A 15,753-nucleotide genomic window follows, 5' to 3' on the forward strand; every position below is an offset into this window, starting at 1 on the left:
TCCCTGTACTGTATATTCAGTGTGCCCCCATTCATACCCTAATATTTCCCATGCTCTATGGGCTGATTTCAATGAGTTAAATTTTAACTTCAACCTGTCATATGAAGGACAAATACCAAGAGAACCTGTCTGTGAAAACATTTACTACATCTAACATTTTTGACACCCTAGCCTTGAAACCTCATTTTCAAAGGGAAAAAGAACCTGTATTCATGAATGAAAACTGGGGGATATCTAAAAATTAAAATGTATCATTGAATTTAGTTTTAAATATACTCAATGACTTTTCCTTACTATTTCTTGCAATGTTGTGGTCATCTACAAAATCATTATACAGTAAATGTGATTGAAGCCATAAGTGTTATCATAAATATGGTACCTAAAATTTCATTGTAATTATCTAAGTAGTCACAGGATAAGATAATGATCGTGGTGTCCTGTCTTCCCACCACTCCGTCATATGTTATATAACTACTGATGTTTGGCCTCCACCACCCTCTCACTTAACTGGTTCCAACCATTTACCCCTCTGTTCGCAAAAGTGAATTTTCTTAAATTTCTTCAGCCTTGTTAGCTTAAATCTATGACCTCTTATTCTTGAAGTTCCAGGTCTCAGGAATTTTTCCCTATCAATTTTGTAGATACTTGTTACTAATTTGTACATAGTGATCATATCGCCTTTTTCTATCTTCTAATTTTGACATATTTAATGCCTCTAACCTCTTCTTGTAGCTCTGTCTTTCAGTTCCAGGAGCTATTTAGTACAGTCAAGTTATTTTGCCTAAAAAGGCAAGGTCATTTCATTAATCAAATCTAATTTTAAAAACTTTATACTTCCCTAGTTCCCGTTGTTTGGAATAGAAAGCTTGTACATAGGGTTGTATCAAGATCCCCCCCCTCCCCCCCACTCCTAGGTCAAACCACTGTCCTGACCTTTCAAACCCACAACAGCTGCTTAACTCCCGGGTTCCAATTTACTGCTATTTGAACACGGGCATTAGGTGAAAGAAAATGCCCAACCATTTCTATCCCAACCAGGATTCCCTATTGCAGGTCACGAAAAACCCAACTGTACGTACTACTGACACCCCGAGATGGAACACATACAAGGAGCAACAGTTCCGAGCTCAACACGCCACAATGTAGGACAACACACACACAAGATGCTTTTTCACCAGTGGGATTATACAACTATGGAACAGCTACCTACATATTCTGCAAATGCCAAGACAATGTTGTAGTTCAAAATCCTACAGGGTAAAAATCATGACTACAGGTGGGGGGGAGGGGGGAGATGTCTGACAAGACACCAGAATCTTGTGCAAGTCGAGGCCACTCGGGTAAATATTTTGACACTATTTAATACTTCCACACTATTATATATATTCACAATGTAAATGTAAGAGTGTGCTTGAAAATTTTAATATGAAATGCCCGTGTACGAACTGACCCGTATTTGCAAGCGATGAGTCGCAATAACGTGGCTAAAAAAAGTTGACCAAACCACACACTAGAAGGTGAAGGGACGACAAAGTTTCAGTCCGTCCTGGACCATTCTCAAGTTAATAGTTAAACGTCGTCGTCCCTTCACCTTCTAGTGTGTGGTCTGGTCGACTGACCCGTATTTCTTTAAGGTATTGTCATATTGTACACAGTTGTATGCATGCTGGACATTTCATTAGCAAAAAGTATTGAAGGCGCCTATCTTACTATCCTAAGATAGTAAGCATATCTTACTGCATATTCATTTTATACAATAGTTCACATATTAACATACATCATGAGGTTGGTGTAGGGCTTAAACTACAATACTGTATATAGTTACTGTACAGAAACCACTACTGAGTGAACCGACTGGACTTATATACCCGTTATTCTCCACTACACACACAAGTCCAACATTACCAACGGTACTCCCAACACCTTAACAAAATTACGCATGACAAAAAAATCTTATTTACAAATTACGTCATGACAAAAAATATTGTTTACAACGTGCGAGGAAATCACACGAGCAGCAGCAGCAGCGTGGAGCTACAACCCCACTTAACAAGTGTGTCACGCCTTCACACACCAAATACCTTCTTAGTGAGGTAGTAATAGATGGCTCCAGCCACACCAGAGAGCAAGAGAGCTCCACCTAGAGGCAAGAGAAGTGATTTAGAGCGGCCGGCGTCCATGACAGCAGCAGCAACAACCCTCCCCAGCGGCCGGCCACCCACCACTGACGCCCACGGTTGCCTCCTCCAAACTGCTCAAAGTAGCGAGCTGACGCTCCAAAAGTAGCGAATTTGTAATAAAAGTAGCCCAATTTCTTGTTTAGTGACTGTATACGTATATATATATTTACATGTATGTATGAGAGTGTGTACATGTGTATACACCATTAATAATTTTGTAACTAGCGTCAAATATTGTTATTTGCTTAGCTAAACGAACTAGAGGGTTCAGTTCCTGAACCGATTATGTGCCTCTGTAATCCTTTACACCACCACCCACGGGATGGGTATGGGGTGCATAATAAGGAAAGAAATTGAATTAGTGACTGATACGGGTTAGAAAGTAATATATTTTGATATATAGAGTACACTAAACGATGTTAATTGTTTTATTAATATTTCTGCACACACACACACACACATATTATATATATATATATATATATATATATATATATATATATATATATATATATATATATATATATATATATATATATATATATATATATATATATATATATATATATATATATATATATATATATATTAAAAGAAAATAATAGGATAAGTTACCAATATTTACTGAATGAAGCATAATGGGAGTGGAGTCCTTCCACGTCTTCACAGTTGGAGATTATCAAGATCTTCGATCACATATATAAAACACATATATGCGCTGGCGTGTGTTCGCTTCGGTTTTCGTCTGCAAAGATAATAAAATGCCCAATAGAAATTGAGAACAAGTTAAAATTGTGAATAATAAGATTAAACATTCTGCTTGTAACTTATTTAATGTATTTACGTTTACCTGAATAAACATTATTATTATTATATAGATATTAAATGTGGGCTGACGTGCTAAGCGCACTGCTTATAATGTTGTATATCTTATTATTTATCAGCGAGGGCTTTGTCTCTTATTACAGAACGAATAGACTAAAGATGGTGCAAACAAGACAACTGCAATAATCCATTGGATTATTTGCAATGTTTGCAACTAGACCACAGTGGCACACTTCATTGATTTTTTGCCGCCAGAGATGGATAGTTCATTAAGCATCCCTTATTCAACCAGCGAGTGGTAGTTTATTGTGCACCCCAAAGCCCGACCAGTTGTGTAACCGCAAGCCTAGCATGAACGAACCGGACAAAAACATCTGAAGCACAACCATGCACGAATCGAAGCCCGACCATGCACAACCCGAAGCCCAAATAGTGACACCCCCGGAGCCCGACCAGTTACTTAACCAGAGCCCGACCAGTTATTTAACCGGAGCCCGACCAGTTGTGTAACTGAACCACCAGTTGTGTAACCGGACCCAGATCAGTTGTGTAACCGCAACCCTAGCAAGTATACATGTCATCCAACCCCCACCAAGCTAAAAAGCCCCAGAACCCAACCAAACTCCATTCCTAGCTCGACCAAACAAAAATCTCCTTAGCTCTACGTAAAACCCTCAACTTGCCCTAGAAACCAACTATGGAGCCATAGCAAACAACAATTGAGCTATGTACGAAAAAAGAAACCCGGATTTCTAGCAAACATATAACCATAGAGCCCTAGCAAACAAAGCTGGAGCACTAGTACACAAACAACCCTTGGAGCACAACCATGCCTGAACCGGAGCCCGACCATGCACAACCCAAAGGCCTAGTGACACCCCCGGAGCCCGACCAGTTAACTAACCGGAGCCCGACCAGTTATTTAACCGGAGCCCGACCAGTTGTGTAACCGGACCCAGATCAGTTGTGTAACCGCAACCCTAGCAAGTATACATGTCATCCAACCCCCACCAAGCTAAAACGCCCCAGAACCCAACCAAACTTTATTCCTAGCTCGACCAAACAAAAATCTCCTTAGCGCTACCCTAAAACCCTCCACTTGCCCTAGAAACCAACTGTGGAGCCATAGCAAACAAAATTGATCTATGTACGAAAAAAACGGATTTCTAGCAAACATATAGCCATAGAACCCTAGCAAACAAAGCTGGAGCACTAGTACACAAACAACCCTTGGAGCACAATCATGCATGAACCGGAGCCCGACCATGCACAACCCAAAGGCCTAGTGACACCCCCCGGAGCCCGACCAGTTAAGTAACCGGAGCCCGACCAGTTATGTAACCGGAACCCGACCAGTTAATTGACTTGAGAATGGTCCAGGACGGACCGAAACGTCGTCGTCCCTTCAATTTCTAGTGTGTGGTCTGGTCAACATACTTCAGCCACGTTATTGTGACTCATCGCCTGCCCGACCAGTTATTTAACCGGAGCCCGGCCAGTTATTTAACCGGAGCCCGGCCAGTTATTTAACCGGAGCCCGACCAGTTGTGTAACTGAACCACCAGTTGTGTAACCGGACCCAGATCAGTTGTGTAACCGCAAGCCTAGCAAGTATACATGTCATCCAACCCCCACTAAGCTAAAAAGCCCCAGAACCCAACCAAACTCCATTCCTAGCTCGACCAAACAACAATCTCTTTAGCCCTACCTAAAACCCCTCAACTTGCCCTAGAAACCAACTATGGAGCCCTAGGAAACAAAAATTGATCTATGTACGAAAAAAACGGATTTCTAGCAAACATATAACCATAGAGCCCTAGCAAACAAAGCTGAAGCACTAGTACACAAACAACCCTTGGAGCACAACCATGCATGAACCGGAGCCCGACCATGCACAACCCAAAGCCCAAGTGGCACCCCCAAGTGAAGAAAATGTATATATGCTGATTAGCATTGTAAATTTGTGGCCACGTCTGTGGTAGAAAATAATAATAAAAAAAGTTAACGAAAGTAGACCGTCAATTGTATAAGTTTCTGGTGCGCCCCGACATGAATTATTGCATCCAGGCATGGAGACCATCTTCAGAAAGACATAGCTGCTCTGGAGTCATGTCTTACCAGAGCTATGGAACTATGTCTTACGACAAAAAACCATACCAGAGCTTAGTCATCTCTCGTATCAGGAACGGTTGAGGGCCACAGGGCTAACACCACAAACCAGGCATGACAGGCCGGACTTCATAGAAACCTTTAAAATATTAAACAAGTTTGAGGACGTCGACCAGGACAATGTCTTCAAAAGGTCAGATATTACACGAGCAAGGAATAGCGGCTTCAAACTCAACAAGCCAGAATGTTGGACAGGAAATAGACGATGCTTTTCACCCATAGGGTTGTAAACCCGTGGAACCGCCTACCCGCCGAAGCCGTAAACGCCAAAACTCTGCTGGGTTTTAAAATACAGCTGGAAAAGATCATCAGGGCAAATGGCGGGACCTTTGACAAGCCGCCGGCTTACTGTCGTCATCGAGGCTACTAGTGTTAGTGGCCCTCGGGTAAATTCAGTTCCTGGAGGGGTGTCCCCGCTTCTTTTTGTTGGGAAGTTGTTCATATATGGCAGTATTTGTACACTGGACTGTCGCTTGTCTCTAAACTTAGTTTTTAAACTATTAACTTAATGAAATAATATTACCTTATACGGGAGAATAATTCTAAATGATAAAATTGACGAATGCGGCATTGGGTTGGGCGGCCGCGTTGGCGAGCCTGGCCTGAGGACAGCCTAAAAAAAAAAAAAAAAAAAAAAATTTAAAACATTTAAAAAAATAAATGCTTCACCCTCCACATACTTCAAAGTGCAAATAATAGCCAACAGAACCTAAATACCGAACCTACTGTAGCGAGTAGATTATCCCAATAATATACTCGCTCCAAATATAGTGTTAATGTTCCTGTCAACCTTTGGAGATGAATGAGGTGAGGCGTTGCCCGGGCAACACGGTGAGATGCCCGGGCATATAAGCAGCAATAGCAAACATTAACCAGAGTCTACTTTCAAGTGTGGTCTAGAGCAGACACTTGCGAGATACTGTACCGACGCTCAGTGCGCTCAACTCACACCAACGTATCACCTGTGTACTTCTGTATATTCGACCAAATATATGTATAGTATCTTAGTGTCTGTGTTTATTTGTCACCATACTTTACGTAACAATAGAACCGTTACATTGGTGACCCCAGAGAGTTTCGACGATACCCAGCCCAGCGACGATACCCACGATGGACTACAACATGGACTCTCACTGGACCTCCACTGCTGCTGCTTGCTGTGGACCGCAGCCACCTGTCGTGAAACGTTGCCAACACCCTTGCCACAGCTATGATTTTCATCGCGATCATCTCTGCATTTTCATCTACTACGGCTTGCTGCTCCACGATCACTACTCACTCATCTGGCAGCTTCATCAGTAACTACATAATGTGGGATCTACAGCCTGCCCTGCCGACTCTCCGTCGCTGCCAGGGCACTGCTTGTTCTACAGGGACGCCCACGAAAGCTGCTCTTTCGTCAGATTCATCTACACGTTCACTGCATTTTGATACTCTGCCGACTCAAGCCCTTTGCGCAGTACAGGACTTACAGCTTGCGTTTCCGACTCTTCGTCGCCTCCAGGACAATTCAGCTCTAGCAGTGATTACCTCGTTGTCCTAACTACGTGCCTACATTACCTCCTAATGTCCTGGTGCCCGAGCCCATCCGCCCCGGATCTAAATGCTCCACCAGCGACCCAAGGACGCAACAATTATGCACATTCTTCTCTCCTGCTACACCGAGCTTGTCCACACACTGCCTACATCTTTTGGTACCAGACTACAATTTCCAGTCAACAATGTAGTACTCGGCGTGTACAGTCCTAATCAACCCAAAACGCTACAGCTTCGACACAGAGCAGACAGCAGACTACGACCACATCGAGCCGCCACGCTCTCGCTCCCGAGTTTAGACACTCACAATTCTCAATCGAGCCGCCACGCTCTCCCACATAGAGCTCCACGACTCCGGCCTCACTCAGCTCTTTGCTCTGCTCCAGGCTTCGTCTCAACACTGCTAAATCCAGAGACACATCCACCGACTACGCAGTTCACTTTTCGACCACAGTTACCAGCAGCACTGCGACGACGGACGATCCTGTGCGACCTCTCACCCTACAACCCCAGTTAGATGACGAAGAGGAGGAAGTTAACTTTGATGGTTATGTAACGCGAGCAGGGCGTACAATTCGCCGACCAGCTAAGTTCCTTGATCAAGTATTTTTCCTTTCATCCCCTGGGAGGGGGAGTTCTGTAGCGAGTAGATTATCCCAATAATATACTCGCTCCAAATATAGTGTTAATGTTCCTGTCAACCTTTGGAGATGAATGAGGTGAAGCGTTGCCCGGGCAACACGGTGAGATGCCCGGGCATATAAGCAGCAATAGCAAACATTAACCAGAGTCTACTTTCAAGTGTGGTCTAGAGCAGACACTTGCGAGATACTGTACCTACGCTCAGTGCGCTCAACTCACACCAACGTATCACCTGTGTACTTCTGTATATTCGACCAAATATGTGTATAGTATCTTAGTGTCTGTGTTTATTTGTCACCATACTTTACGTAACAATAGAACCGTTACACTACTATACGCCTAATTAAACATAGAATATAAAATTAATTTATACACGATAAAACTATTTTTAATACATAGTACATGAAAGTCGATAATAAATGCGTCTTGGGTGGTGTGGGGGGGGGGGGGGACGACCGCCGCGTTAACGAGGCTAGCCTGACGACCGGGTGGTTTAACACTCTGGGGAAATGTATTCTACATAATATCCTACCCATATAATGTTAGCAAATTATGATCCTCAAAATCCTCCACAATATCTGAGAGAGGACAGACTATTTAGCATTAGTGGAATACTAACATTTGAATACTACAGAACCCGGATGAAAAAAAAAATACGGAAACAATAACCCTCAGAGACGTTACAAAAATTCAATATTATGATATAAAAAAGATCTTAGATCTTTTATATATCATAATATTGATCTTATAAAATCTTATGATCTTATAAAAGGCAGATCTTAGCCAAAGATCTGCCTTTAAAGGAGACGTTGAGTGTAACCTTGGATTGTCAATGAGCAATCTGAGAGCAGCAGTACACCGAGAACTTCAAGATCTTGTAGATCTGAGGCGACACCAGTAATTCCATCTATCATCATACTATCATGCAAGAGGAGCAACACATCTATGGTTCATCCAATAAAATCAGTAGACTTCTAGCTCATCAAGATTGTAACTTGCTTAGCTAAATGAATTGTGGGGTTCAGTCCCTGAGCCCATTATGTGCCTCTGTAACCCTTTCCACTACCGCCCACAAGATGGGTATGGGGTGCATAATAAATTCAAATTAAAAAATCAAATAAAATTAACTATAATAACGAACAAATTTATAATGCATTAAGCATTGTAGGTGGAGGTAGACTATATATTCCTGCGTACCTCCCAACTGCTCAGATATATTAGCCAAAAAAAAAAAAAAAATTATCAGCCTTACCTACGCAGGAGCGACAAAGCTCACGCCGCCGCTGCTTCCTGACGACTGGCGGGGTCGTGGTCAATGAACCGTTAGCGTCCAACCGACCCAGAGACCCTCTGCCTAAAATTATTTGAACGCCATATTTAAATTCCTAATGTAAAGCGCCAGGAGAGTGTAAATTAATTAATATTTATATGCATTATAGGCCTTTCTAAAGTAATTTATAGATCTGAATATCATATATTGTCTAACAAACGAATTATTTAAGTTAATACAGGGTATTTTAATTTTGCCAGATACAAATCTCATCGCACACAAGAAGATTCAATTCAATTTCTTAAATTCGTCAGCAGATTTTTTGTTTTTTATATATAAAAAGAGTTCTTAAATTCTTGTAATGCCACTAGCATTTATAATGTTTCAGGCAGGTCCTTAATCCAATTTTTTTCCCCGGAATACGACCCTCCAAATCGTTTAACAACCTATTCTCTGCTGGGTGAACAGTTAAGGATTGTCGCCCTGTCAATCCTTCCCGGCCAGCAGGTCAAAGCCCTGGCGAAGAGCCGGGCGCACGCTTTACCACTACGCCACAGAGATTGCTCCGTGACGTAGTGGAATTTTGAAACCTGACTAGCCTAGCTCAACAACCTAACGTAACTCAAGTCAAACTAATCTAATCCAGCCTAGCCCAATGAAGTCTAACCTTAATAACATAACCTAATACAGCCTAGCATAACGTAAAGTAAATTTTATTCAGGAAAGTACATATACATAGTTGATTTACAAACATAATGTTGGTTTTATAGACAGAGCTAGTACATACAATACCTAATTAAGCCACTAAAGCCTGCCCGAAACGCTTTGCGTAATAGTGGCTTTAGGCATTGTATGTGCTAGCTCTATCTATAAATTCATCAATATTTGTATCATACCTTGTATGTATGTACTTTACCTGAATAAACATTTGAATTTTGAATTTTTGACTAGTACGCATAGCGTTTCGGGCAAACGCTATGACAATACATCCGAATTTAAACCAGAAAATGAATTTAGCCGAATCGTCTCGTGTCCAAAACAACCATATCCCAACCAGTTGTGTAACCAGAGCCCAACCAATTGTGTACCCACATGCCTAGCAAACAAACACCCTAACGGGCCGCTCCAAGCAACAGCCTAGTGGACCAAACTCTCACAAGTCAAGCCTGGCCTCGGGCCGGGCTTGGGGAGTAAAAGAATTCCCAGAACCCCATCAACCAGGTATCAACCAGGTAACTCAACCAAGCACATCGAGAACCCTACCAAAGTGGGAAGAGTCCACAGACGAGAACGTGGTTGTAAGTATAGGTCCACAGGCACGGGAAGCAGTGCCCATCATCTGGGTTGGGAGCCATCAGTGCATTGCTTTGCTCAGAGAGTATAATGCTGCTAACACAGCCCTGCCTTCAATAACCAAACTTTTCAGGATTATTTAATTAGCTAAGATTTACCTGAATTTACCAGAGGGGTCACTATATCTCTCAGTGAGGATAGGAAGCCGGCGGCTTGTCAAATGTCTTCTATTTGCCCTGGTGATTTTATCGAGCAATGTTTTATCATTTACGACGTCGGCGGGTAGGCGTTTCCACAACTTTATAATTCAGTGGGTGAAAACAAATATTTTCCATCCTTCAGTGTGGCTTGGTGAGCTCGAAACCGTTGCTCCTTGTTCGTCTTGCATCTAGCCTTTTGAAGAAGTGTTCTGGGTCAATATCTTCCAAATTGTTCAGTAATTTAAAAGTTTTGCTGAGAGCAGCCCTGTCATGTCTGGTCCCTGTGGCCCTCAACCGTTCCTGGTATGAAAGTCGACTTAGTTCGGAAAAGATTTTAGTGGCCCGGTGTTGAACTTCCTCCAAAGCAGATATGTCTGTCTTAAGATGAGGTTTCAATGCGTGGATATAATGATCAAGTGGAAGCACACCAGAGATTTATACAGTTGTATAAATACCTTTTCCTTCGTCAAAATTTCGTTTGACTGAACAAATCCACAAGAGCCATGACGAGGATTCGAACCTACGTCCGAGAGCATCCCAGACGCTGCCTTAATCGGCTGAGCTACGACATGGTATAAGAATAAGGATGCTCTCGGACGTAGGTTCGAATCCCCGTCACGACCCTTGTGGATTTGTTCATTTGATGCATCACGCTATTGTGATTTCGTTTGACTATTCCTAGGATTGGGTTTGCTTTTATAACTGCAGCTTCCACTTGTTGTACAACTATCAGTGATTGGTGGATTCTGACTCCAAGATAATGTTGATTGACTGATGAAGATTAAGCCACCCAAGAGGTGACACAGGCATGAATAGCCCGTAAGTGGAAGATTATTTTTGGAGTGAATGTGATCTTTAGTCGTGAAAGGATATACTGCGTGCTGTGCTCGCATTTAAATCGTCAGTCTGTGGCTATGCACCCCATACCCATCCTGTGGGCGGTAGTGGAAAGGGTTACAGAGCCCATTATGTGCCTCTGTAAACCCTTTCCACTACCGCCCACAAGATGGGTATGGGGTGCATAATAAATGAACTAAACTAAGTCTGTGGCTACTATCGCGGGGTGCTTGTTAGTGTTGCATCTGACAATAAATAATCATCATTGAGTTGCTTAACATTAATAGCACAAATTAGCCCAACTTGCTTTTAAATTAGCCCAAAAAGTAGCAAGTAGCGAAATTAATAATTTGGGAGCGCGGGGCTCTCAAAAGTAGCCCAATTCGCTACTTGTAGCCCAATCTGGCAAACTCTGGCTAGTGGGTGGCAGCAGGTGGCTGCCAGGCGCAGCCACCGCGACGATTAGTCTCGCCTGCTCGCTCCCGCTGTATGAAATGACAAACCATCTTATTACTAAGATAACTACTAAGAAATGTTTATGTTTATCTCTCAGAATGTTTGGTAATATGTTTATTGTTTGTGATGTGTGCGTTAGGGGGTAGAAATAGCCTAAGCTACTCTATCCCTTTGAGATGTATTTCTTGCTTATCTCAATAAACATACTTGAACTTGAACTTGATGTGTGCGTCTATATATGTATGAACATTGTACTGGTCGGGGTGAGAATAGTTTGAGCTACCTCATCCCATGGTGTATATTTTACCTCAATAAACTTATTTCAATTTCAATCTTATTACTAATGATAAAATACCTGAAATCCTTGCACTGTATCCATCTTTCGCTTCCAGTAGGTAAACGACATATGAGATTAAGAAACAAGTAGTGTATTGTGAAAACTAATAATAACAAACAGCTCCTCTATGACTGTAATATCTCCATGACTCAAAGAATTATGTATTAGCGATAAGACTTACCATTAATGTATAATGATTTACTGTAAATATATAGCTCTTGAAATAGAGCATTCTCTGTAACTAGCTGACATTGTAATTATAAGGTGTGAAGGATAGATGAAATTGTTAATGTAATAATCTCCGTTGAGGTCTGATAAAGAACTTTTATCCTGAGTATCCTCTTTGTGCCCTCTGTAGTCCTTTTTGCGCTACCGCTCACAGGATGAGTATGGGGTGCACAATCATGCTTTACTCCTTACATTATATATAATACAGTATTACAAGTATTAGCTTGGGCGGGTTGTGGGGTCAGACATTTAAAAAGGAGTTGGCTCTCATATATTACACCTCCCACTTTTCATCCATATATTTATAAACCCATGAAACCGCCTTCCCGCCGTAGCCGTAATGGCCAAGACATTACTTTAGTTCGAATTCCAGCTGGAAAAAAATACTCAGGAACAATGGAGGAGGCCTTTGACAAACTACCGGCTTCCTGTCCCTGTTGAGGCCAAGACAGAGATGGTGGCCCTGAGGTAAATAATTTTGTGATGGTATTTTTCAAATACTGTTGTACTGTAATGGGTATATAAAGCATATAAATTCAATGGTATATACACTGAGGGGTAATAATTCTTGGTGTACATAAGCCTAGCTGCAGCCGTGTCGACATGCTATTGACAAATGTTGGAAACGCTGGGCTTGTATAAATCTTTCATTAAGATTAAGGGGAAAACTTTAGTGTGAAAGCAGATCGTGCGAGTGAAACGCATAATTACAAGGTAACCAAGTGGTGAAGGAAAACTCTACATACACAAATTCAGGTGTAAATAGTATAAACCATGAATGGGTTCGGAGAGTCGGCAGACCACACATGAATGAATTGCTACTTAGAGGCGTCGAGGCAAATTGTAACTAGGATAGACTACTACTGTGACTTTAATTATCTAAGTTATAATATTAACTACTCATAAATTATACATACTTATTAAGTTAGTTTATAATAATAATTATTAAAAACTACTTAAATTAATTTAAATAAAGTTCCATACACGTTAAGAGTTTTCCTTCAAGGTACATAAACTGATAATTAAGACGTCGAGGCTTCATAATTTGAAGTGCAATCTTCTTAAGCACACTTTTTCATATACGACGAATTATCACTGCTCGTAAAACACATCTCAATATATTAAAGGCGCACCGAAGATAACATTACCATATTCATGGTTTAAAAGAACAAAAAAAAAAGAGCATAGATCTTGTTAATCATGTTTGTCCGGTATATAGTGAGCCCAGTGAGCTGTACGATAACTTCCCGCCATGCATAAGGTCACATCTTCACGGAAACACAACAGATGAGTTATACAGCCAAGCATGAGTCTAGAAATAGCACAACCGTCATGCTAATTTAGAGAGCGAGATCCAATGAGAAACAACACAGCGCGGTATCCATATATAGATAGAATGGTCTATAGTTGAGGATGACGTCACGTATAGTTGGTGGGCGGACGTGTTCCTCCCAGGGTTAGCAAGCTCTAACACACATATACACACATACACACACAAGCACAAATACAAACACAAGCACACATACACACACTGGAGGGGGCCGGTGGCTGAGTGGACAGCACGCTACACACGTAATCCTGTGGTCCGGGGTTCGATTCCTGGTGCCGGTAACTTAAGTAACCAACCAAGGTAACCAAGGGCACTTTCTTTCACTCTGATGCTCCTGTTACCTAGCAGTAAATAGGTACCTGGCAGTTAGACAGCTATTACGAGCTGCTTCCTGTGTGTGTGTGCACTTACCTAGTTGTGCTTGCGGGGGTTGAGCTCTGGCTCTTTGGTCCCACCTCTCAACTATCAATCAACTAATGTACAGGTTCCTGAGCCTATTGGGCTCTTATCATATCTACACTTGAAATTGTGAATGGAGTCAGCTTCCACCACATCACTTCCTAATGCATTCCATTTGTCTACTACTCTAAAAAAAATTCTTTCTAACACTGAAAAAATTCTTTCTAACGTCTCTATGGCTCATTTGGGCACTCAATTTCCATCTGTGTCCCCTAGTGCGTGTGCCCCTTGTGTTAAAGTGTCTCTATCTACCCTGTCAATTCCTGAGAATCTTGTATGTGGTGATTATGTTCCCTGTAACTTTCCTGTCTCCCAGCGACTTGAGGTTTAATTCCCGTAGTCTCTCCTCATAGCTCATACCCCTCAGTTCGGGTACTAATCTGGTGGCAAACTTTTGAACTTTTTTCAGTTTAGTCTTATGCTTGACTAGATATGGACTCCATGCTGGAGCCGCATACTCCTGGATTGATCTGACATATGTGGTATACAAAGTTTTGAAAGATTCCTTACACAAGTTTCTAAAGGCCGTTCTTGTTAGCCAACCTGGCATATGCCGCTGATGTTATCCTCTTGATATGGGCTTCAGGGGACAGGTTTGGCATGATATCAACCCCCAGGTCATTCTCTCTGATTCTTGAAGTATTTCATCTCCAAAATGATACCTTGTATCTGGTCTCCTGCTCCCTACACCTATCTTCATTACATTACATTTGCTTGGGTTAAACTCTAACAACCATTTGTTTGATCATTCCTGCAGCGTGTCCAGGTCTTCTTGAAGCCTCAAGCTGTCCTCCTCTGTCTTAATCCTTCTCATAGTTTTGGCGTCGTCAGCAAACATTGAGAGGAATGAGTCTATACACTCTGGGTGATCATTTACGTATATCAGAAACAGGATAGGTCCGAGTACAAAGACCTGTGGGACTCCACTGGTGACTTCACGCCAATCTGAGGTCTCACCCCTCACTGTAACTCTCTGCATCCTATTGCTTAGGTACACTCTTATCCACTGGAGCACACTACCAGTTACTCCTGCCTGTTTCTCCAGCTTATGCATCAGCCTCTTATGGGTACTGTATCAAAGGCTTTCCGACAGTCCAAGGAAATGCAGTCCGGCCATCCTCTTTCTTGCTTTATCTTTGTCACCTGATCATAGATTCTTAAGCCTGTAAGGCAAGATTTACCATCCCTGAACCCATGTTGATGAGTTGTCACGAAGTCCCTTCTCTCCAGATGAGTTATTATAATTTTCTCACTGTCTTCTCCATCACCATGCATGGTATACAAGTTAAAGTACACTGGCCTGTAGTTCAGTGCCTCTTGTCTGTCACCCCTTTTTATATTTTGGGACAACATTAGCTGCCTTCCATATTTTTGATAGGTCTCCCATCTCAGTGACCTACTATACATTATGGAGTGGCAAGCAAAGTGTTTCTGCACACTCTTTCAATACTAATGGTGAGATTCCTTCCGGGCCAACACTCTTTCTCATGTCCAGATCCAACAGATGCCTCTTGACCTCATCTCTTGTAATTTCGAACCCTTCCAAGGCCGCCTGGTTTACTGCCACCTCTCCTTGCACAGTGACCTCACCTTGTTCTATTGTGAAGACCACCTGGAACCTCTTGTCAAGTTCTTGTCACACACCTCTTTGTCATTCTGTGTACCTGTCCTCACCCGTTCTAAGTTTTATCACCTGTTCCTTCACTGTTGTTTTCCTTCTGATGTGACTGGAGTATCTTTGGTTCGGTCTTGGCTTTATTAGCTATATCATTTTCATACTTTTTCTCAGCTTCTCTTCTCATGCTAACATACTCATTCTTGGTTCTCTGGTATCTCTCTCTCTGCTTTCTGGTGTTATTTTGGAAGTTCCTGCATGCCCTTTTGTTCAGTTCCTTTGCTTTCATACATGCCCTATTAAACCACGGATTCTTTTGCTACAGTAATCGGTTTTTTCCTGTTGGCCGGGACAAACCTGTTTACTGCCTCCTGAC

General features: G+C 42.0%; 1 protein-coding gene across 5 annotated transcripts in view; it reads right to left on the bottom strand.

The window, feature by feature from the left end:
* LOC123770781 (tudor and KH domain-containing protein homolog) overlaps positions 1-2,815 on the bottom strand; it is a 43,017-nt gene extending 40,202 nt beyond the window's left edge. For 2 of the 5 annotated variants that reach the window (XM_069305911.1, XM_069305910.1), the window contains exon 1: positions 2,082-2,253. In XM_069305911.1, coding sequence (XP_069162012.1) covers positions 2,082-2,180 — 99 coding nt within the window. In that variant the 5' untranslated portion in view covers positions 2,181-2,253. Of the gene's footprint in view, positions 1-2,081; positions 2,254-2,795 lie in introns of those variants that run through there. The other 3 variants (XM_045762933.2, XM_045762932.2, XM_069305912.1) reach the window with 2 other exon arrangements.
* Between the last annotated feature and the right edge of the window lie 12,938 nt (positions 2,816-15,753).

The sequence above is a fragment of the Procambarus clarkii genome, chromosome 56 (genome assembly GCF_040958095.1).
Source record: "Procambarus clarkii isolate CNS0578487 chromosome 56, FALCON_Pclarkii_2.0, whole genome shotgun sequence".
NCBI classification, from domain to species: Eukaryota; Metazoa; Arthropoda; class Malacostraca; order Decapoda; family Cambaridae; genus Procambarus; species Procambarus clarkii.